General features: G+C 33.6%; 1 protein-coding gene and 1 long non-coding RNA gene across 2 annotated transcripts in view; one reads left to right on the plus strand and one right to left on the minus strand.

The window, feature by feature from the left end:
• Nucleotides 1-21,681, plus strand: part of LOC6049939 (ATP-binding cassette sub-family D member 3) — a 40,320-nt gene extending 18,639 nt beyond the window's left edge. Inside the window, exons 3-9 of the mRNA XM_038257971.1 lie at nt 11,564-11,754; nt 11,846-11,943; nt 12,012-12,262; nt 12,324-12,403; nt 20,125-20,257; nt 20,316-20,413; nt 20,473-21,681. Coding sequence (XP_038113899.1) covers nt 11,564-11,754; nt 11,846-11,943; nt 12,012-12,262; nt 12,324-12,403; nt 20,125-20,257; nt 20,316-20,413; nt 20,473-21,372 — 1,751 coding nt within the window. The 3' untranslated portion in view covers nt 21,373-21,681. The remainder of the gene's footprint in view (nt 1-11,563; nt 11,755-11,845; nt 11,944-12,011; nt 12,263-12,323; nt 12,404-20,124; nt 20,258-20,315; nt 20,414-20,472) is intronic.
• On the minus strand, nt 21,578-22,683 carry LOC119767933. The gene is made up of 2 exons (XR_005277804.1): nt 22,427-22,683; nt 21,578-21,796 (listed from the first exon to the last, which is right to left on the minus strand). It is a non-coding gene; the product is annotated as an uncharacterized LOC119767933 (long non-coding RNA).
• Between the last annotated feature and the right edge of the window lie 2,619 nt (nt 22,684-25,302).

Raw genomic sequence — 25,302 nt, forward strand, 5'->3', positions numbered from 1 at the left:
GGTAAAATAAATTTGTAAATAATAAATAATATGTATTTTTGAAACACAATTTAAAAAAAAACTTCATATTTATAGGCAATTTCAGTTGAACAAATTTCATGTAAAATGTTAAAACTTGCGATTAGTGCTTCGAATTGCAATATAAATCGATAATTTTATAAACAAAACTAGTTTTTGCAAATTTCAGGCAAAATTCCGACATTTTAACAATTTTACCTAAAATTTATATTTATTTTGTTAAAAAGCTTATAAACTTTGTTAAATAAATATAAACATTGATTTTTTTTCTTAAAAACAATATCAGCAACTTCAGTAATGGTACATTCAACGTACAGATAAAGTTTAAACATCCTAAATATGATTTTAACAAGAAAAACTCTGACTATCAAAGTCACCCCGGAATTTAAACTAAGAATTTTTAACGTAACTTTTATTCTAATCACTACTGAAAAAACTTTTTTTCCAAAATAGTGCATGGACTTTGTGTGGCCTACCCCAGCACATGTTTTAAAAATAATAATGTTGAGTAAAACCTTACCTGTTGGAAAATATTCCAAAACCAATTGAAATCCATAATGCTATAACTTTTCAGTTTTATTTAACCCTAACCCTGTATCTCTAGTTTTCAAACGATTGGCATTAATGCCAAGTTTCGACATATTTTAGGGAAATATGAGTATTCCTTCTCAATTACTTCTCTTCGTAAAAAGTAGTTTGATTTATTGTTTGAAAAACTTTTTTCATTTAGAAATTGCGGGACAAATGTAAGGAATCAGGAAGTAAATGATTCGTTTCATTCTTATAAGATACTGTATACTGTAGGGACCATTCACAAACCACGTGGACACCTGAATGTCAATCCCCTTAACCCTCTATTGCATTTTTTTTGAAAAAGGTTATTTTGAGCAACCTTTGTTCTACGAAAAACTTTACTTCACTTGTTTTATGTTTTTCTTGTTTCCTTTTTTAAGTTTTTTAACACTGGAACGCCCAACGCATGCACAACTTACGCGGACGCCCAAGCCTCCCAGAAAAGGTGGAACGGTAACTTCAACTCGCTGGTTCTCGGGCATTACTCAACCAATCGGGACAATTCTTGTTTCCAGTGATTTATAAGAATGTCTAGATGATCCTGAATTTTTGCAGAACTTGATTTGAACAAATCTGTAATTTCTGCGACCGAAAACATCGTTCCACCTTTTTAAAAACAACTGCCGCCGTGGAATCTTTGGTGAATTTTTTTTACACGCGAAAAAAAAAGTTGGAACGATGTTTTTGATCGCAAAATATACAGATTTGATCAAATTAGGTTCTGCAAAGTTCTAGAATCATCTAGACATCCTAACAAATCACTGGAAAGAAGAATCATCTTGATTGGTTGAGTTATGCCCGAGAACCATTGAGTTGAAGTTACCGTTCCAACTTTTTTGAAGCCTTGGGCGTTGGAATGTTAATTAGCATTTATCTTGTTTAGTTAATGTTTGTTTTTGATAGTATTTGGCCTATTAAAAAAAATCTTAAATAATTTGTAAATAAAACCTAAAATACAACTTGAATGTGAGGAAGGCACCAACCACCTTAAGGTGGATTAAGTAACGTTTTTAAATACAATTTTTGAAAAAAAAAAAATAGTTACAATAATCTGGAAACAATCATAAATATTTTTTTTAAAGTTTAGCGTATTTAGATAATTTGGGTTTATTCTGAAATTAAGTTTTTTTTAATATTTTTATATCTGTTTTAGTACAAAGAGTAATTTTAACTTTGAGTGTAGATTTGCATCAAATGGTCACAACTTTAAACTTCGTCTTTTTGATAAATTGATATGTACGATACTGAGAATAGTTTAAATGTCTCTAATTTAACAACAATGGTAGGGTTCAAATATTTGGGAAGGGGATTTTTAAAGATCGTTTTGGAAATCTTTAAAGCAATAAGTTGTTTTTGGTGAAATATATACTGTACCATGCCATGAAATTTGTGAAGAAATTATTAAATATGGCCAATATGCAGCTTCAAAGGAGAGGGCTGCACGGACACTTTTTTGATACTCTGTATTTCAAATCACACCGCAAATTGTCGTAAAAGAGCCGACTTATATCCGAATTTACTGAACTAACTATCCCAAAAGTCGCTGGTTCGAATTAAAGCGCAGGAATTCGGCTTCATCTCCCCGAACCATACTTTCACATTTAGGTGACCCGGGTGTGAAAGTCTGTATCAAAATACAAGATGCTAGCCATTGGTACTATAAGTGGTCATGACCACGAGCCACGAGGTTTGTAGGCTTCCGAAAGGCTAACATGTGCTATAAAATACACCCTGTACACTGAATTCGTTCCTTGGTGCTGTTTAAAAGTTATCTTTTCTCGCCTTTTTCAAGAATATTGCATAAAAATCGTGAGGTTTTTATATGTCCTGTAAACAAGCAAACCAATTTCTTATAGAAGCTTTCAAAAGAAACATTGAAACTCTTGCTAGAATTGCATTGCGTAAGCAAGCAAAAAGAAAACACGTGGCGCGCAAATCACAGTAACCAATGAGGAAATTCGCGCCGACAAGACCACCCCGGTGCTCACTGGGTTCCACCTTCAGTGATTGCTAGGAAAAGAAATCGGTAGCGCTCTCTGTGCGACAGCAAAAGTTGAGTCGCGGGTTGTTACAAGAGACGACTCGAGAGAGTCATGAGGGTTTTCTCTCTCGAGATAAAAAATAAACTTTCAGTCAGAGGCTGTTACGATCGCAGATTGTTACAACCCATGATTCTCGCTGAATCAGCTCTTGTTCGCGCTCCATGCACCCCTGATCGCTAGAATAGATTTTTCGTTGGAATTTCGTGCCAACCCGGAATTACGTCGTCGGAAAATCCGCCGGCATCCGAACCGGTCCACAATTCACAAGTCAACCTATGTGGCATCGGAAAGGGCATAAAATATCCGGTCTTTTGATACCCATACATCCAGGTTTTCTATAAAACCCAGGTTTTAAAATTCCTAGGCAAAAACGTTGTTATGGTTTCGTTTGAGCAACCTGCCAAAAATGTATGGAATTTCCTAATTTTTGTTCTCGTGGATCAAACTTACTTTTTGCCCAGGTATTTAACAACGTGGGTTTTATAGAAAACCTGGATGCATGGGTATCAAAAGATCGGAAATTTAATGCCCTTTTTCCATTTGTTTAAAAAATTAATTTTCATTAATGTAATAACCAGTCTTTTAAAAATATAGAAAGATAAATAAAAAATATTTTTGCAATTCCGTCGTGAAACTACTTACTTTTTCTGTCATTCTTGAACGACGAAATAGCCTACTTTTCTGTACCAAAAATAACAGAATCGAATAGCAACACTTTTCAAAATAAATGCTGAAAAGTTCTACTTTTCAGCACTCAAATGGGTGCTGAAAAGTTGAACTTTTCAGCACTTGTTTCGAAAAGTAACACTTTTCAACATTTTTTTGATTGAAACGATTTATTGACAAAATACATGAAAATTTGACATAAAATTTCACTCAGTGTGTGTTTTTTGGAATTGCAAAAAATGTTGTATGGAACTCGTGGCAAAACTTGATTTTTTCAGCACTCTTCGTATTTATCCAACTCGGTGAACCTCGTTGGATAAATGTACGACTCGTGCTGAAAAAATCCTCTTTTTGCAACTTGTTGCATAAATTACTATTAAAGCACTAGGAATTTTGTGAATCTGTAAACTCAAATTTAACAATTTTCACTAAAAAGCCAAACTATTGCTAATATATGCCGAATACAAATTTTAATGCTTTTAAATTCTTATCGATTATTATATACTCAACTCTTTAAGTATTTCTACAAAAAATATATTTCCGGACCAAAATTTGTTTTTTTTTTTAAATACGGGAATTCCCGGGACAAATAATTCTCGGTTTTGGAAAAATCCCGGAATTTTTGTCCCGGGAATTCCCGGGATGGACGCACTAGTGTCTTCGGCTAAGTTGTTGGATATGATAGGGTATTTAAAAAAAAATGGTGAATGGAAAATAAATCCCCATTTTTTCATTTTACTTCTTTAAATATACTTTTTTTGCTTGAATAACTTAAAAAACGGTGCACAAAAAATGGATAATTTTTCTTGATTTCAGATCAGATTATTTATTTTTAAGAAATTTTTGAAAATTGATAGGATCAAAAAAAATTGCAAAAACAAACAATTTTAACATTAAAAATCGGACCAATAGTTTCCGAGCATCAGTTGAAAATAACAGGCTAAATTGGGGACACTTAAAAAACCATTTTTATCAATTCAAATTTTTTGTGAGGCTGTATCCCAGAAACAAATTGCCCGATTTTCAAAGTCCCAGAGAAAAAAAAATGGAAATTTTCTCTTTAAAAATTATTTTGGCAGACGTATTTTTTAGAATCTGGAGTTTTTCTTTTTTTTTTTTTTGAGGGGGCCCAATAAACCAAATTTCCAATTTTGCTTTTTGAGTGTTTTTGAAACCACACTCGATTATCCGAAGCCAAATCACGAACAAAAAAAAAATGTTTTTCGTATTTTTTTTATTTTTATACTTTTTACATATAATTTGAGTTCTGTGACCTCACTTCAGTCAAATTTGAATGGTTTATTGCCTATGAAACTAAACAAATGCATTTTTTCAATATTTCATCACCGCCATCTTGGTTTTAAAAATTCTAAATCACTCTTGAGTAGTTTAGGGGTCATACTAAAGCTCAACATAAAAAATAACACAAAAAAAGATTTCTTTTTTCATGATTCGCTTATCCGAAGTGAAATGTAGCCAAGGCCTTCGGATAATCGAGTCTGGACTGTACCTAAAAGAAGCTTGTACTTGAAATCAGTACATTTTATCAACAAAAAAATAGATTTTTCTAATCTAATCTAATCTAATCTAACACAAACGCAGCCAGTCCGATGAAAGAATGCTGGAAAGTCTTGTGATTAGATTACGCCCCAAGCACTTTTCTTGTCATTATTAATAATTGCAGTACATCCGAGAACACCCGAAAATGTATTGCAAAAATTAAAGCGGCCAGCCCTACTACGTTGTGTTTACCGCAGAGAGGATTCTGAGAACGGATCACATTTCACAGAATCTACAGGGGAGGAAGGATGCGTGGACATACCGTACCAAACGCTCCTGTTTACAGTTTCATATGTGTTTTGTATGATGTGTTAAGTGTAAAATATAGTGTGGTTATATAATCAAATAATTATAATAATGCAATATAATGATCATTTAATAAAATCCCTTCACCTATATATAATAACCAAGCACCCCAGCACAGCGGCACAAAAGAAATGAAAATGAGCATGCAAAAACAAGACAGCGCGTCCCCGTGGGCAGTGCACTAATGATGCCATTATTTAATTATAATAACCACTCACCCAAGCACACAAACAGCAAAACAATAGAAATGAAATTGAGCATGCAAAAACAAGACAGCGCGTCTGCGTGGTCAGCGCACTAATGATCTCAACAAAAAAATAGATTTTTTTCCTTAAACAATAATTTTACGTCCATGTTTTTTTTGGGAATTTAACATTTAGTAATAACAAGTTAAACAACTAAATCGGAGTTTTTCTCCGTTTACCTATTTTCCAAAAAGCTCCTGCCACTTTGCCGAAGACACCAAACCGATCAGAAAATTCCTTCTCAATATACAGATTTTCGAATATTCGCTGCCCATTTTGTATGACCTGCAAAATTGTATGGAAAAACTAATGATACAAGGGAGCGTTCTTTTATTACTTAACGCAGTTGAGGGGGGGCGTCGAAGGCCCTCAATACATTTTTTTAAATGTGTATGGAATGTTTTTTACGAGAGGGGGGAGTTGGTCCAAAAATCTCAATTTGTGCGTTACGTGATAAATTATCACTCCCCAACATGTTTTCTTTAAATAGAGAATGCATTGACAAAGTGTCACCCAAATCAAAACAAACAATTTTTTTTTTTAGGATTTCAAAGAACAACTCATGTGAAAATCGAGTGTTACAAAACGCATTTTTGTCCAACATTTTTCTTGAGTTTGATTTGAAAAGGTGGTCCATAGGAAATCGCATAGCTTTTAGGACATTAAAAATACTCCAAATTCCGACAAATTTGCATCGATGAACTTTTACACAAAAGCCATCAAATCGAAATAGAAAACCCGTCATGGTCATGTTGAAAAAAATCGTAGCCCTTTTTCGTGCCCTCACTTCGTCACGAAAGCCAACGAGCATGTCGCGAGCCCCTAACGGTTTTGCTATTTTTAACTTTTTTCTTTTCTGGTTGGTTGGACTTGACGAAAACATTGTTTTTTTAAGTTGAAACATTTTAGCCACACTTTTTTTGTTTTTCTGATGTAACCAAAGAGACGCAACAACCTGTCACAAAAGTAGCAACTAACACGTGCATGGCGCCACTTGCTTCAAAAAAAATGGTCTAAAGTCACGCGTAACGATTGCTTTGTTTACTCTGTGGCAGATTCGTAACAGTAAACAGACGCCAAACATGCGAAGGTCAGAGACGCCAAATCGCACGCACGTGGACGTTGAAGCACCATTTTGTTTGGGAAGTATCATTTCAAAAGGTCGAAATTGCAGAAGTGTTTTAATTAAGTTTGCAATTTTTTTCGAGTTTTTGTTGGTCTAAAAATAGTACGAAATCTCAAATTTACGTCAGTCATGCTACTTACAACGCTACAGAGTAAGACAGTGTTTACCAATTTTTGCAAGCTTCTTTTTTCTCGTCTAACAACAGCCGTTAATGAGGCTTCCCCTCCCCTTTCTCGGGTACACAGTAGACTAGTAAACAAAAAAAAAAAAAAAGGTTTGGCAACTAACCGGAAAGCCAAGCGCTGAATCGCCCCACAGGTAGCCATGACTGGCCACAAATCGAACCAAACGCAACAACGCGACGTGATGACGATAGAACGAACTTGCGCGTCAATGTTTGCTGAGATTTGATGACCCTTCAGGTGAACTTCAGGAACTTTTGCGAAAAAGGGGGTTGGTATACAGTAAACTAACTTTGTTGAAACATCAGTTTGTCAATTTGTCAAAGTTAAAATAACAATTATGTTTTTTTTTCTCAAACGCATGCGTTCGCAATTTAGATTACGATTTCATTCAGATTGTTTAAAATATCAGACTTATTGTGACGAGGAAAAAAATACAGCCTTGAGATAAGACGGCACATGGCAACCAACAAACCCAATGAATGGATCAATACGTGGCTTAGCCAGTTCAAAAGAAAGGAATATCATGTCTTATCTTATCGAGGAGGCGTGATAAACGCGTGACATTTAGGTTTTAAGTGAAATGGCTGCTGAAATGTGGAAATTGTTGCTAAAGGGCACCTTTTCGAGTTCAAATAGCCTTGACTTTTTAGATTTTTTTTTCAGGTAATACAGGTTCTAGAAAAAGCTAAATGCTAGAAAATTTGAAATAATTATTTGTCAAACTTTCAATGCCAGTAAATTACTATTTTTTCTAAATAATTCATATTTTTCCAATTATTAAGAACATTTTTTAATGCTTAATTTTAAATGTTCTTCAAATTTATAAAGTTTTTTTTAACCAAAGATAAAATTTTTTACATAAAATTAGACTTATTAACAGTATAAGATTTCTGAAAAAAAAACACACACAAAAAAGTTTAGTAATTGATCAAATTTTCATGTTTTTCAAATTTGAACAAATGTAGAGATTTTTTTAATTTACAGAATTTACTAAATTCTAAAAACATTGCAAATTTAACTAAGCATTAAGGCAACAATTTTTTTTAAATATCATTTTGACGAATCAAAGACACAAAATCGGCATTTTTTTTTAATTTCAACATATTTATAAAATTCTAATTTAGCAAATTTTGATATTTTTAATTTGCAAAATTAAATTTAAAAAAAACACCAATAATTTCATAAATTTAACTTGAATTAGAACCAAATAATATATCACTTATTTTCTTGAATTTTATAATAAACAAATTCAAAAATAACACAATTTCCCAAATTTAACAAATTTGACAAATTTAACCAATTTAACAAATTTTACAAATAAAAAATATCAAATTTAACAAATTTAACATATTTAGCAAATTTAACATTTTTATGAATTTAACTGTTTTTAATAATTATAAAAAATATAACAATTTAAAAAAAAAGTTACAAATTTAACAAATTTCAACAAACTGTTTCATTTACAAATTGTACAAATTTAACAAATTTAATAAATTTAATAAATTTAATAAATTTAATAAATTTAATAAATTTAATAAATTTAATAAATTTAATAAATTTAATAAATTTAATAAATTTAATAAATTTAATAAATTTAATAAATTTAATAAATTTAATAAATTTAATAAATTTAATAAATTTAATAAATTTAATAAATTTGATAAATTTAACAAATTTAACAAATTTAACAAATTTATCAAATTTATCAAATTTATTAAATTTATCAAATTTAATAAATTTAATAAATTTAATAAATTTAATAAATTTAATAAATTTAATAAATTTAATAAATTTAATAAATTTAATAAATTTAATAAATTTAATAAATTTAATAAATTTAATAAATTTGATAAATTTAACAAATTTAACAAATTTAACAAATTTATCAAATTTATCAAATTTATTAAATTTATCAAATTTAACAAATTTAACAAATTTAACAAATTTAACAAATTTAACAAATTTAACAAATTTAACAAATTTAACAAATTTAACAAATTTAACAAATGTAACAATTTCAACAAATTCAACAAATTTAACAAATTTAACAAATTTAACAAATTAAAAAAAATAACAATTTTTAAAAAATTTACAAATTTTACAAATTTTACAAATTTTACAAATTTTACAAATTTTACAAATTTTACAAATTTTACAAATTTTACAAATTTACCAAATTTTACAAATTTTACAAATTTTACAAATTTTACAAATTTTGTAAAATTTCACAGATCTTTCAAATTAAAAAAAAAAAATGTCCAAATCTTACAGATTTTTCAATCTCTGCACATTTGACACACAAAATAATAAAAAAAAAACAATTTAACAAATCTATAGTAACATTTGAAAGGTATTATATTGCTCTTGTAATGAATGACCGTTAGAACAACGTCGTTCCACTCATTTCAAAGGTTGTTCAAGATTTGTCAAATTTTATAAACTGTGTATCAACTTTGTTAAATTGGTTAAATTTGTTATTTTTGTAAAATTTGCTAAAACTTGCTTAAATTTGCTAAAATTTGCTAAAATTTGTAAAATTTGCTAAAATTTGCTAAAATTTGTAAAATTTTCTAAATTTTTTAAAATTTGCTAACATTTGGTAAAATTTGCTAAAATTTGCTAAAATTTGTAAAATTTGCTAAAATTTGTAAAATTTGGTAAAATTTGTAAAATTTGTAAAATTTTTAAAATTTGATTAGCCCCTTCCCGCCTAGAGCAAAATCGAGATTTTTTACGTTTTTCTACATTACTTGTAACTGGATCGTCCAAATTTGTTGAAATTTTGATGATTATAAGTTAACATTCTATATAACATAGGTTGAAGCAAGTTGAAAAAATGTATGATTGCAGAGAAATTTAATTTTGAACGCAAAAATTAGTGGTGCTCTGGAGTAACCATGGTCGTTAGAGGGTTAAACTTGTAAAATTTTCTAAAATTTGTAAAATTTGCAAAAATTTGTAAAATTTGCAAAAATTTGTAAAATTAGCAAAAATTTGTAAAATTTGCAAAAATTTGTAAAATTTGCTAAAATTTGTAAAATTTTCTAAAATTTGCTAAAATTTGCTAAAATTTGTAAAATTTTCTAAAATTTGTGAAATTCGCTAAAATTTGTAAAATTTGCTAAAATTTGTAAAATTTGCTAAAATTTGTAAAATTTGCTGAAATTTTTTAAATTTGCCAAAATTCGTAAAATTTGCTTAAGTTTTTAAAATTTGCTAAAATTTGTAAAATTTGCTAAAATTTGTTTAATTTGGGAAATTTGCTAAAATTTGTAAAATATGCTTAAATTTGCTAAAATTTGTAAAATTTGCAAAAAATTGCTAAAACTTGCAAAAATTTTCTAAAATTTGCTAAAATTTGTAAAATTTGTAAAATTTGTATAATTTGTAAAATTTGTAAAATTTGTATAATTTGTAAAATTTGTAAAATTTGTAAAATTGTAAAATAGGTAAAATTTGAAAAATGTATTCATTTTACAAATTAAGCAAATGCAGCAAATTTAACAACGTTAATAAACTTGACAATTTAAACAACTGGTAATTATTAAATAAATTTATAATATTTGGTAAAATCCACCATTTCCACAAATTTTAAATTTCAAATAAAATTCAAAACTTAATAAACTTTAGAAGTGAAAGACCTTTTAATAACCTATATTAATGCATACATTTACACGCTGCAATCGTCCTAACGATGATGACGTCCAAAGTGTTGATTCGACGATCGAGATAGATCGAGAGAGGCCGGCGCACGATCAGATGTCACCAATAAAGCCAAACCGGTTTTAATGGTACCAATAGCCGACCGTCACGCAGCGGGTTAACCCTTCACAGGAATGCTTTCGTTTTGTGTATTTTTTTGATTTTTTTCCTCAAATTTATCTATTTTTTATCATTTTTATTTAATTTATCATTTTTTTCCGAGCAAATCAATTTTAGTTTGATTTAATTTCGGTGAAGTTGTTCCGCTACTCTCCACTAGATGTCGTAATTACTACAAGTGAGATTTGCATGCAAGTTTCATAACTTCTTTTTATTACTTAATAAATTTTGATTTTCTTTGTTTACCTTTTGCTTGTTTAATTAGTGTTTTGTTTATTGTCAATTACATTTTTTGTTTTCTTAAATCAGTCAGTTGAGAGTTACCTCAACCACAAAAACCGGATAGCACCTCTGCACTTGCACCAACTCTCGCCCTCGCACCCAATTCAGTGAGAGCCCCGTAAACCGCAAGTAAACAACTCACCGTTTTAAGAGATCGAGATCTGGGACTAACCTTGGCCTTGAAACTTGCCGGCATGGCAGTCGTGTTTGGCGCGCGACTGTTTGTCCAACCGATTTTCATCCCGATTATGCGAGTTCACATGGGCTAGTTAACAGCTCGTCTAAAGTTGTTGGAGCATCGACCTCCTCATAGGCTAAGGTCTGTCGCTATTCTTGGAAAAAACCCCATTCACAAACGGCGAGGCAAAAAAAAAAACTCAAAATTATGCAACCTTGCAGAGATTGAAAAATAGCATAAATTTTGCATCGTCAGACTGGTTCTTGAAAGTGTCGCGCGAGGCTAAATGACTCTGATTAGACCTGTCTGGGCGATGACGAAGTGGCTTTTGGTCCTTGGGTCAGTGGAAATAGAGGCGTGGTTTCGAGATTTTATTCTTTTTTCACTCAAATATGTTGATTTTGTTCTGAAAAAGTGTTGTTTCAGCTACTCACGACTAGATGTCGTGATTTCTTCAGGCAAGTCTTGCATGCAAGTTCCATTACTTGCATTGCATGCAAAGCTTTCGCACCTCACCACCAGATGGCACCGTTGCTAACCAATGCTCCTTTCTTTCGCAGAAATCATCATTCCCCGCAAATGGAGCGCCGAAAACGGTCTGCTGGCGCTGATCGCCGCCGCCCTCATCGCCCGCTCCATCAGCGACATCTGGATGATCCAGAACGCGACCACCATCGAGAGCACCATCATCACGATGAACAAGAGCCAGTTCCGGACGGCGCTGGTCAAGTACCTTTCGGCGCTGCCGGCGGTAAGTGTTGTTGAAGCGTGTCCCAGCGTACTCGGTCACTCCGAGCACGAAAAGCAGGCACTGAGTTCGTTTTTGTGCGTTTTTTTTGCAGATCGCAGTCGTAAACAACGTGCTCAAGTGGAGCATCGGCGAGCTGAAGCTTAGGTTTAGGACCAACATGTCACAATATTTATACGCAGAGTACCTGAAGTGAGTGCTTGACCATTTCTTCAATTTCTTCAAACTTTTGATAACAAAAACAAAAACTATTTTTCAAGGGGTTTCACCTACTACAAGATGTCCAACCTGGACAACCGGATAGCGAACGCCGACCAGCTGCTGACGACGGACATTGACAAGTTCTGCGAGAGCGTCACCGATCTCTACTCAAACATCTGCAAGCCGCTGCTCGATATCGTGATTTACGTGTACCGGCTGACGACGAACCTGGGCGGGCAGACGCCGGGCATCCTGCTGCTGTACCTGTTCTTCTCGGGCGTGTTCCTGACGAATCTGCGCAAGCCGACGGGTAAAAATAGGGGTTTCTTGTGAGCTATTCTAGCGAATGACTCTAAACATGTTGCTTTCAGGTCGTCTGACGGTGATGGAGCAGAAGCTGGAGGGAGAGTTCCGGTACGTCAACAGCAGGCTCATCACCAACTCGGAGGAGGTAAGTCGAAGACTCGTAGCGATTGCCGTTCAAGAGCCAAACGACATGCGACACCTAGTGTTGAGTAGCAGAACAGAGCGAAGAATGTCGATTGAAATTTCCGCCCTTTGAGGTTATGTATGCGAATTCTGTTTTGTTAAATTCCAGCGTTGAAAACAACTTTTGAGCAAAAATTCGAGCTGATACTTTGTTAACTTTTGATGCTCTATCATTTTAAACAATATTATTTTTTCAAAATTATTTTTTTTTCAATTTTTTTTTATTGCGTTAATTTATAGAGGGCAAAGAGTTAACAATCGTACTACTTGAATTTTTTCTCAAAAGTTGTTCTATGAGCTGTAAATTCAATTTTAAGTTTGCATTCCTATGTAACCGAACAGCGAAAATTTGAATCGTCATTCTTCGATGCTTTGCGCCATCTGTCGGAATTTTTGAGCTTTTGATCGCGAATTCTTCATTGTTATATTCTCGTAAATTCATCACGAAAGATTACATTTGCTACTCACCGCCAGGTGTCGCGATACAACTTTTTGTGACTTGCATGCAAGTTTGATTATGTGCTACAGGCAGTGTTGCAATTTTTGTTTGTTTTTCAATAATATCTACGGGCTTAATATTTTTTTCTAGATATTGTTTCCATTTTCTGAATACGATTTTTCCTTGTTATTTTAAAACACGTGAAAAAGTCAGTCTAGGATTTCTTCATGGCCGAATCAAAAAAAATATATTTAAATTTGCTTATTAGAAACATATTTTCAATATGTTTTAATGATTGTTTCGAAAACATTGTGTTTTTGAAAATACAATTTGGCACCAGCAAAATGGCGGATGGTGTCAAATTTAGTGTAAATGCCTTCAGGACGAGTTTTTCCACATGATTTGGCAACACTGTCATAAGATATCGCAAATAATGGCGAATTTGAGAAGCTGTTTGCAGCCGGTAGTGTTGTGATCATGTCGGTTATTTAAATGACACGCAAACTTAACGGCAGTGGACAAATATCCTTCAATGAGAAAATTGTAAAAAAAATGTCTGGCAGCCCGGTTCAAAATGTTGGGCTCCTAAGTGAAATTTGCAGTGACGAATGTCAAGAATTTTGATGAAAATTACATCTGCCATCAGTTTCAATAATTAGGTTTTACAGAAAAAAATAAATAAATTTGGAGTAACTGGCAACACTGCCCAAACATATCGTTACTTAGGCGGGATTTGTTGATTTTTTTTTCAAAATTCGATGTTATATCAAATATTACGTTATAATTTCATAGAAATAAATTTAAGAGCCAATTTTTAATTCACATTAGGTATGTTTTTGACCGACCTTTCCGATACGTAATATATTGTAACGATCTGGTAGCCCTGTCATTTCATAAAATAAAACCACTTAAACTTTATTGTCTCAAACATTTTCAGGCCGAAATTTATAAAGTTTGATAAAAATGTCTAGTGAAACTTTTTTGATTAGTTAAAAAAAGATGTACGAATTTCCGATGAGTCATAAAACTTTTTTATCTGGCAACTCTGTCATATGCTATTGAAATTAAAGTGAGTAGCTTTTATAGCACTGGCATTCATCGTCTAAAATCACTAAGTTTTTGAACAAATTGAGAAAATTTCATCAAGGTACATAAGCAAGCAATTAACGCAGATAGGCAGCAACAAAATATGTTTTTTTTCACTAAGTTGCTTTCTTTTTAATGATCAAAACCAGATTTTTTGTTCAATCCAGAGAACGTTTTTCAACAATTTTAACATTTTTTCACAAAAGTTGTCATATAAATATTTTATTTAATATTTTTAAACTGCTTGAAAAGTGTATCAGCACTCAACCAATATTTTTTTGCTTAAAATTTAATGTTGAATTTGATCTTCAAAGCAACAAATGGAATTATCATCTGAATGTAAATCTAATCTAATCTAAACCAATCCAACACAAACGAAGCCAGTCCGATGAAAGCATGCTGGAAAGTCTTGTGATTAGATTACGCCCCAAGAACCTTTCTTGTCAGTATTCATAATTTCAGTACTTCCGAGAACACCCGAAAATGTATTACAAAAATTGGGTCCTAAAATTAAGCTTAAATTTGTGTTGTTAATGTTCACAACGATAAAGCTTATTTTTCTAAGTTCGAAAACATGTAGTCTTGTCAATTTTTGTTGCATTAAAATGATCAGAAATGGGTTTTAATCGTGTTTTTTTACCGTTGTACATAAAAATTGACAAAGGGTACCCAATTTAAGCGGCCAGCCCTATTGCGTTGTGTTTACCGCAGAGAGGATTCTGCGAACGGATCACATTTCACAGAATCTACATGGGAGGAAGGGTGCGTGGACATACCGTACCAAACGCTCCGATTAAGAATTATTATCTGAATGTAAATTCTCTAAAATTAATTTGATAAATCAACATGGAGTCTTTGTGAAAAACTGTGATTAAGGCAATTTCGCATGTTTCAGTAGATTTGAAATTAAAAAAAATATTCATTTGAAATGTTGTCTAAAAATATGTTTTTGAAAATTGAAGACTGACTAGAATCTAGTTAGAAAATACTTAGAAAACTATTTTTTCCCAATTCTACTCTTTGAAATGCTATTCTGTTTTTAATCAATAAAAAAAATAGCACGAAATGAGCATATTGACTTTTAGCAAAAGATTTTTTTTTTCGTCAACGCTGTTGTAGTGGTGTGTTGAACCACCTCTAATTTCAATTTTTTATTTCAAAATTTTAAAGTAATTTTTCAACAAGGCAAAACCTTGGATGTAAACAAGCATCCTATCCCACTCTAACTCAACGGGAACTGTCACTAGAGCAAGTGCGACAGATTGTTTGTTATCTGAGGTTTCGCTCCTTTGAAAAGTTACTACGGAATTTATGTGAAGTACTTTTCGATTGCATATTCAATTTTTCTTCTTTAAAAAAGAGTCCCATTTTTTTTATTAAATAATTTAAATAAATTAAGTAATTTTTAAATGTTGACCAACTTATGTCACTGCTCAAAAGCTGGCATTTTTTGTCATCTAAAACATATCCAAAAGTTACAAATTAAAAAAAATGGGTCCAATTAAATATTGCTATTTTTAAAAGCGTTCCAAGTTCTAAACAACAACTTCCTACAACTTTGTTGAAAACATCTAATCGATCGGAAAATCCGTTGCTAAAGTTGTATGGAGCTTTGTATTGACAAACTATTCATGCAAAAGACTTCTTTGGTCAAAGCAAAAGTACTACAAACAAAGTTTCATCCAAATCAAAAAGGCAAAGTCTCAGATAAGAGCACTTCCATTCGAGCAGTTTTTGCTTTTTTTCCTACAATGTATTTCTCATGGGAGAACTGTCATTTCCAGAGTTATTTTTTGAATTGGTCCTTTAAGCAAATTTTATTCGCTGAAATTCAGTAAAATTTTACTGAATTTTCATCTAAAAAATTTCAGCAAAAGAAACGTCAAATTATTTTGCGAAAAACTTCGTAATTTTCTTGTGTCAGTTTGACAGATCTTTTTCACTTCCATTCGAGCAGTTTTTGCTTTGTTCTACAATGTATTTCTTATGGAGCGAACTGTCAAAAACTGCTCGACTGCGATCACAAAAAAATGTTTCCAGTACTGTTTTTTACTCCAAACCTAAAAAAAAAACGTGGTTAGCATTGAGGCATTTGTTATTCACATTTTCTTACCTTTTTTAAAGACCATAATACAAAATCAGCAGCATCCTAACAATAAGTCACAGGTGACGTTTCAGTTTGACAGATATGCAGTTACTAATTTTAAAGCAATGTTTTTTTTTTCAATTGCCGAATTTCAGCAAAAGTGATGATTAATGTATCGCATTCAGTTATTTATTTTACTGAAATGGCAATCCAAGATTTGTTGTGTAGGCTGACGTTTCCGCAAATAAATGGAGGCAAACAAACAAAGCAAACAAACTATCGAAAAGGGCGAGTTTGTTTATTAGCTTGCCATAGTCTAATACCTCCTTAAAAGTGAGTTTGTTTTGTTTGTTTGTCGTTAAAAGGGTCATAAACAAGGCCATAACATAAAACTGTGCATTTTGTTTAAAACAGATTTTTCGATTGCAATTTTAGATTCATCTTTGAAAAAATATTTTCAGAGCATTTTCAAAATGTCTTCATTTTGTTTAAAAAGTATGACATATTTTCGGATGTTACCCAACAAATGTTGGATAATGTTTTTTTTTTGTCAGTCAGGTCAAGTCAAATATTGAGGTTAGGTTTGGCTTTCTCCATCTAGACTGCCGTTTTACGGCGATATGATGTATACGCCATTTTGGACATTTTCAATTTTATTGTACAGTCTGATAAAGAATCTTAAAAGCTACCTCCTGACGAAAGAATTTTTCAAAAAACTGCTCTGGGGCCCATTTTATTAAGCAAACAAACAATGATGTATACGCCAATTTTACTCATCATGATGTATGTATACAATGAGAATTGATAGAAGTCAAATTCAATACTGTTTGAATCTTGATTTGAGGTGTTGGGACCAAATCAAGACTGGGCAATATTTTATTACATTATTTCGATTTAATTCTTAAGGGGATGTCCATTAGGCATCATCCATAAAGTACGTCACGTTCTGAGGGAAGAGGGGGGTTTTGAGAAAGCGTGACGTTGCGTGTTAAAAGCATAGGGAAATCGTGACAAATGGGGGTGGAGTAAATTTTGGCTGATTTTAATGTGACGTACTTAATGGATGACACCTTATCCACATCCACGTAGACACTTTTTTGAAAGTTCTAGACCCACCCACCTCCCTTGCTGACAATTGTTCATGCAAAAAATGTGTTTATGGAGCATAGACTATCGCTAAGGGAGCGTTATTTTATTACGTAACGCAAAAAATCAGATTTTTAGACCCCCCCCCCCCCTCTTAACAAAATTTCCATACAAATTTTAAAAAATTTGTATGGAGCGTAAAACGGCCTCCGACCCCCCTCCCCCCAACTGCGTTACGTAATCAAAGAACGCTCCCTAATACCTCCCCACCCCCTTAAAGTGTCCACGTGGACAATGCATTACGGGATCCACTCAGCTATCAAAATAGCTGGCACAAAAAATAAAGCCAGCTTTGATCGCTTTGATCGAGCAATGTATACATACATCATTGGGCAGGAAAAGTAATGATTTTTTATTGCTATTTTTTCGGCCAAATGATGTTTGTGGTTTAAAATCGTAGAGAATAGGAAAAAACAAGAAATTTTGTAGGGGCCGCATTTTTATTGTACTTTTTAACAGTTTCTACAGAGCAGACCTCAAATTAGTCATTTTAAATTGAAAAAATGAACAAAAACAGAATATCGTGTCTACAGCAAAATCACCTCAATGGCGTATACATCATATCGCCGTAAAACGGCAGTAGAGAACAAACCCTTTTTTTCAAGCTACTTCTAAAAGTGGTTATTTCGAACCAAACATTTCATTAGGGCACAAAACCAAAAACCGCGATTCGAGAAAATCGCTGGCAAAAAGTGGACAACTTGTTTTAATTCCTATTGAAAAAGAAAGCTTGACTGGTGGCATTTTTACTGATGATACGATAAAACACATCATTATCCTCAACTCTGCTTTAATGCTTCTTAATTTATGTTGATTTTCGCAATAAAACTCATTTTAAAAAATCTCGCTATTGGGCCCTTTTAACTTTCCAACCAAGTTTCCAACTGTTATTCATAATGGGCCCTTTCTTAACGTGAAGACTTCCATCATTGTCATGATATTTCGTTCAAAGATATAAATTTTGCGTCGCTTTCAATATTTTGACAAAATTCCTTCAACAAGTTGTTTAGAATAGTGCCCTACACATGCTTTTTCTTTTTGGTAACGATTATCCCATTCCTTGTAAAGTTATGGAAATCGTCATTAATCAATGATTGCCAACTAGGACGTCAATGACTGTGCCATAAAATTATATAAATTTTGAAGCACAATTGATTTAAATCAAAAATTCCTTCAGTGGCTTCAAGATGGCAACAACCGGCACATGCTGATTCATTTTGGTGCTGAAATTCGTTAAATTGAATTTAATACAGAATATTTTATATTGATGATCAAATTTCTTCAAAAATGATCAACGGCTTCACCTTAATGCAATTTCGAAAAGAACTGAAAGGGCACTAAAGTGCTGTCACCTGATTGTTGTTTTTAATGATGTTTATGGGCCTTTTTGTTTAGTTAGAAATAATGAGGAATTCAGCGGAAATTTTGATAATGGGTGAAGTTTTGTGATCGAATGGTGTAGATAAGGTATGTGAAACATAAAAATTCTTCAAATGTGTACTGAACAGCAGCCGCGGGCCGTATTAAATATTCTATTTCGACGAAGTTTTTTTTCTGCAGAAATCCTTGGTGAAACGTAAACCAAACTTTGTTTTGAAGTGAATTAGTGTTAAGAATGTATGAAAAGTTCACTTTATAACATAGAAAGTATCTTAACCACGAAAAACTAACGAAAAAGAAAAGGGCACAATTGAACTTTTTTTCTGGTTTGGAGTGAACATTGTTATGTGCCCTTTTGTTTTTTTTTTTTATTTTTTCAATAGGAAATTGTTTGTTATCAATCTGATTTTTGGAGGGCATGTAGGGAGTGTACTAATGAATGGAATAGTGGAATAATCCCAAATGTTTACGTATTGGTTTTGTGCCCTAATGAAATGTTTGGCTCGATTTAACCACAAGATAGTCATTAGAGTGTAACAAAAATGACTTTTTGGCGGGCTTTCAGGGGTTTGTTCCGGAGGGCAAACTTTTTGCCTTCCTCACTTTACTGAGGAAAGGCTATAAAATCACTCGAAAAACGAACTTTTTAGTTAGACCTCCTAGACCTACCTTCATTTGTACATATCGACTCAGAATCACCAGCTGAGCAAATTTCTGTGTGTTTGGCTGTATGTAGACATGTGTACCAAATCAATGTCACTGGAATATCTTATCACAGGCTCAACCGATTTTGGCCGGAATGGTTTTAATCGATCCGTCTTAACGTCCTCTAAGTTGCTATTTAAATTCATGCAGTTTAATCATGTATTTAAAAAGTTATGTTAAAAAAACTGTTTCATGTTAAATTAAAATTATGGTAAAAAGGGTGATTTTTTTTTCATGAAACCTCACATGTTATATATTTTTAGAACGCATATGAGAAGACCATTCTTGTGGAATAAGAATTTTCAAGATCTGACTTACCTATCCTCAATTACAAGCAGTTTAAAAAATGGTCTGAATTCACATAACCTCAACTGGTCGGGTCTGATCGCCACGAAAAAGCCGTGTAGAGGGATGCCATTTTCCTCAAAGGCCGTGTCTGTATAATCTTGACAAAAAGTCTGTAGGAAGTCTATTTTTTATTACTCGTCACTTATTTTTATTAGGACCTCTTAGGTGCTGCGATCACGTTAGGGGAGATCCATAAACCATGTGGACACTTTAGGGGATTGTAATCACTCTATAAATGAGAGGAAGGCACCAACCACCTAAAGGTGGATTAAGTAACGTTTTTTTAAATTAAATTTCTATATTGGGGGTATCAAAAAACACCCAAAAAGCAAAAACTGAAAATTTGGTTTATTGGACCTTTTCAAAAAAAAACTCCAAAATTCGACACATAAGGGTGATGCAGGCTATTTTTATAAAATTAAGTTGAATTTGATGTTTTTTTTTTATATTTTGGAATAATTCATGTTAATTTTTTTCTCCACACTTTTTTCAGATCGCCTTCTACAAGGGCAACAACCGCGAGAAGCTGACCATCCTGGCGAGCTTCAACAAGCTGGTGGCGCACCTGCGCAAATTCTTGGAGTTCCGCGTCGGCATGGGCATCATCGACAACATGGTTGCCAAGTGTGAGTAACTTATTAATACTGTTCTAGTCGTAAAACTAATTGAAACTGTGGTTTGCAGACATTGCCACCGTGGTCGGCTTCTACGCCGTGTCGCTTCCGTTCTTCGAGGAGAACCACCCGCTGCTGACGGGCAGCAAGGCCGGCGATCGGTTGAGCGTAAGCACGAGGGTGACTTTGTTGAAGTTGAGTTTTTTTTAGCTTTTTCTCGCTTCTAGAAATACTACACCTTCGGTCGGATGCTGGTCAAGCTGGCGGAGGCCATCGGTCGGTTGGTGCTGGCGGGTCGTGAAATGTCGCGGCTGGCCGGGTTCACCGCGCGCATGACGGAACTCACGGTTGTGCTGAAGGAGCTGAACGCGGGTCGGTACGAGCGCACCATGGTGAGCAACTCGAGCGTGGCGGACGCGGAGATTGGCGCCGGGAAGGGCCTGCTCAAGTTCCAGGACAATCTGATCAAGTTCGAACACGTGCCGCTGGTGACGCCGAACGGGGACGTGCTGGTCAAGGACCTGAACTTTGAGGTCAAGTCCGGCATGAACGTGCTGGTGTGCGGGCCGAACGGGTGCGGCAAGAGCAGTTTGTTCCGCATTCTGGGGGAGTTGTGGCCCACGTGGGGCGGCAAGGTGACGAAACCCCCCGCGGGGAAGCTGTTTTACATTCCGCAGAGGCCGTACATGACGCTGGGGACGCTGCGCGATCAGATCATCTACCCGCACACGCACCAGGAGATGAAGCGGCGTGGCAAGACGGACGCGGACCTGCTGTCGTACCTGGACCTGGTCCAGCTGACGTACCTGCAGGTGCGCGAGAAGGGCCTGGACGCGATCGAGGACTGGATCGACGTGCTGTCCGGCGGGGAGAAGCAGCGCATCGCGATGGCCCGGCTCTTCTACCACAAGCCCCAGTTTGCCATCCTGGACGAGTGCACCTCGGCGGTTTCCGTCGACGTCGAAGGAAGCATGTACGAGTACTGCCGGAAGGTGGCGATCACGCTGTTTACCGTTTCGCACCGGAAGTCGCTGTGGAAGCACCACGATTACTATCTGCAGTTTGACGGCCACGGCGCGTACGAATTTGCGCCCATCGACGGCAGCGAGCAGCAGTTCGGGTCGTAAGCACAGCATTTCCGGGTGGATCTTTTTTTACGGTGATAGAGCGAGACAGAACCGGTTCCAGGAGGGCGTGGATGAGCGGTGCAGGAAACCCACTAATTTTAAGGTGTATAAATGCGACGGACGGGCGGCTATTTTTTTATCTTTCTTTCGTGAATTCTATCGAGAAGTGAGAGTCGGTTTTCTTTTAATGTGGAGTAAAGCATGATTGTGTTTTATTAAATTTTATTTACAAGACAGGCATTGCGCTTTTTCTCCGTTATTTTATCTTAATGTAATCTTCTGTTGCAGAAATAAAAGTTAACTTTGGAATAATGTTGGTTTTATTTTGTGTTGAATAATTCTGTAGTGTAAATCACATAAATCTGTCAAAAAGTTGTTGACTGATGTTGAAACTGATGCCTTGTGACGTCATGCTCGATAAAATCTGAAAAGAAATTGAGAAAGTACGAACATTAGTCCCTTAATTCAAGAAAAACAAACGAAATTTGTTGATTTTAACCCTAACATGACTAAAATAGAACGAGAGTGTATCGAACTGACGGCCATTTTGACATTCAACTCAACCAAAAAACTGTCAGTTTCACTGTCGTGAAAAATGAGACTACTTGACCTGGCGGCCATTTTGAAGGTAAACTTGAACTCCAGAGCAACATTTGAAAGGGGCGGTACGACATTGCTCTTACGGCCTTTCGTCCCATTTAAACGCGTGTAATGAAAGGCCGTAAGAGCAATGTCGTACCGCCCCTTTCAAATGTTGCTCCAGAACTGTCAATCGTACTCTAAAAAAATATTGTAATAATTGGGAGTTTGTAAGCCAACTTAAAACTGTTCAAATCATTCATTTTTTAAAGTTTGTTTCGAGACATTTGAAGACGCAAATCGATATTTCTGGAAAAAGAAAATGGCGAACAGACAATTCTATACAATTTGCTTCTAACAAAAACCTAACCAAAAACAAAAATTTTGAATTGACACCGCAGATAGAGCTTAAAGACAAAGTTCTTCGCCAAAAAGAACAATCACTAAACACTGACGCCATTTTTCACACACTCACCTCGTTTTTGCGCTCCTCCACCATTTTCTAACCCCCCCCCCCTCAATTAATCTAACCCAAGAAAACGAATGTTTTCTATACGTGATATTGCCTCTGCGAAATAATCCCGACGCGCGTTTTAGGGGACGCCGTCGCCGGGATATTTGCAGGGCAGAACACGTTCGGAGGGGGGCACCATTTCTATTTCTTCAGTACAAAAAAAAAACACAGAAACACGAAAGGACACGGCTTGCTTCCAGGAGGTGTCAAGCGAAAAAGAGGCCGATTTTGGCACGAAAGCCGGCAAGGAGGTATTTTTTTGCAAATGAAGGGTGCGATGTTTTTTTGGTAGGAAAACATCGCAAAGTGAAGAGCGAGGGGTGAGACGATTAGATAGAATTATAAACTTAGTAATTTCTTGAAAAATGAAGAAAAATCAATATTATTGTTTGAGTTAAACCTCATAACTGACTTAAATAAGAGATTGATAGGCTTTTTTATATTAAACATTTACCAACAACTAAAATAACGGGTAGTTCTACCTATTTACTGGAGGTAGTGGCCTATAATTTTTGCTACCGCTGATGTAGGTCACAAAGTCATACAACAAAAATTTACTCGAATATTAGTGAACATTAAACTCCAGCCTTATTTCTGAAGTTTAATTTATTTCTGTTTTCTAACTTTGAAATTGAATTTATTTACTTTTTTAGGGCAGGAAAAATCTACTTGTTTTTGTAAACACATAGTACAAAACAAGAATACACAAGAAACAAAAGTCAAATAACACGGCTGTACCCAGAGCTCTTTCTTCATGAGGAACTTGGGCTCGAACTCGGGGCTTCTTTCTTTTTATGAATACATTTTATTGAATATCTAGAACTCTGGTTAGCGTTTACTCTATATTTTAACCAATATTGCGATGATCTTTCAATAGGGTCCCAATGCCCTATGTAATTTTTTATGTACATTGGTAAAAAAGACAATTTTTTTTCGATGGATCAATAAAAAAAATATTTTTTTTGAATTTTTATGTTTTATTTTTTTAAGTTTTTAAAATTTAAAAAAAATCTTAGTATTTAGAAAAATAATATTTTAAAATTTTTTTTTTTTTGATTTCTTGATTTTTTTTAATTTTTTAAGTGTTTTGATTTTATTTTTTTTTATTTTATGGATTTTTTTTAAATTTTTGGAATTGTAGAATTTTTTGATTTTTTTGAAATATATAAAATTTTTAAAATTCAAATATTTCAAAAATTAAAAAAAAAATCAAAAATTTAAAACTTTAAAAAATTTTAAACCCTTGTACAAATTTTTATTTTATTTAAATTTTAGAAATATTTAGAAATTGCTGCTTAATTTCAGGACTTAATTACAGAAATCATATTTTTTTTTTCAAAATATAAATCGTTTTATATTATAAATTTTAACCAAGCTTCCCTGCACCGTGCGGTGTATGAACGTGTCGTAGTGCGCTGGTACGATGTACCAAGAAACCAATACACAAATGGGTTCAGGCACGTACCGAAGCTAGAAAACCAAACCCGCGGTGTGCGTTGGCACTGGCGCATGGGAAGCTTGATTTTAACCAAAATTGCGATGGTCTTAGGTCCCAAAGCTCTATGCAATTTTTTATGTAAATTGGTAAAAAAAGACAACATGTTTTCAATGGATAAATTAAACATTTTTCTTTGAATTTTTTATTTTTATTGATTTTTTTATGTTTTTAATTTTTTTAAAATTATTAAAGTTTTTCAAATTTTCAAAATTCTTTAAATTTTAAAAATTCTTGAAATTAAAAAAAGCTTTGAAATTAAAAAAAAAAAAATATTCTTTGTCCTCTATCTTAACCTATACCCTAACTGGCTCAATCGGCCTTGCCATCACGGAGCCGTGCGTCTATTTATAGATCCGAGATCTATTGTTTTTCGTCTTGATGGATGTTGATGATCTCCTGTGGGTCTTGTTGGAAGATTCTTCCTTCCTTCCTTCACGCGTTGTGGTGTGGTTGGTTGGTCATCTTCCCGTCCATTCCCCACTCACCCACCGCTAGTTGTTGTAGTGGGGGGAGCGGCATGTGTTTGTGTGTGGTAATTAATTACCGAGTGTATCTGTTGCTCCCAGAGGGAGCAGGGGGTTCTGGTTGCCACCGAAAATTCGGTGGCGAGGTGACCGGGCGGGTTCGATCCCTGATCGTCTGCTTGAAAGGCAGATCGCTTAACCATTCGGTTAAGTACCCGGACTATTTTTAAAAAAGTTGATTTTTTTTAAATTTTATTTTTTTTTGATTTTTAAATTTTGTTGAGTTTCTTTAAAATGTTTATTTTTTTAATATTTTTTGAAATGTTTCAAAAAATGATTTATTTTTTGATTTTTTTTTAAATCTATTTTTTATTTTTTTTGTAAATGTTTGGAATTGTAGAAATTTTTTAATTTTCAAAAATGAATAAAATTTTTGAAATCAAAATATTTCTAAAATAAAAAAAAAATAAAAAATTGAAACTTTCAATTTTTTTTTAGTTTGTTAAAAGTATGGTTTTTTTAATTTTGAAAATCTTTAGGAATTGCTGCTAAATTTCAGGACTCAATTACAAAAATCATATTTTTTTAAATATAACTCGTTTTATATTATAAATAAATTTTAACCAAAATTGCGATGGTCTTTTAAAAGGGTCCTAAAGCTCTATGTAATTTTTTATGTACATTGGTAAAAAATACAAAATTTTTTTCGATGGATCAATTATTTTTGTTTTTGAAATTTTATTTTTTTCAATTTTTAATTTTTTTAAGGTTATTAAAGTTTTTGAAATTTTTGGAAGTTTTTTTTGAAATTATTTAATATTTAAAAAAAATATTTTTTTAAATGTTTAAAATTTTTGATTTTTTAATTTTTTTTT

The sequence above is a fragment of the Culex quinquefasciatus genome, chromosome 1, assembly GCF_015732765.1.
Source record: "Culex quinquefasciatus strain JHB chromosome 1, VPISU_Cqui_1.0_pri_paternal, whole genome shotgun sequence".
Classification (NCBI taxonomy): domain Eukaryota; kingdom Metazoa; phylum Arthropoda; class Insecta; order Diptera; family Culicidae; genus Culex; species Culex quinquefasciatus.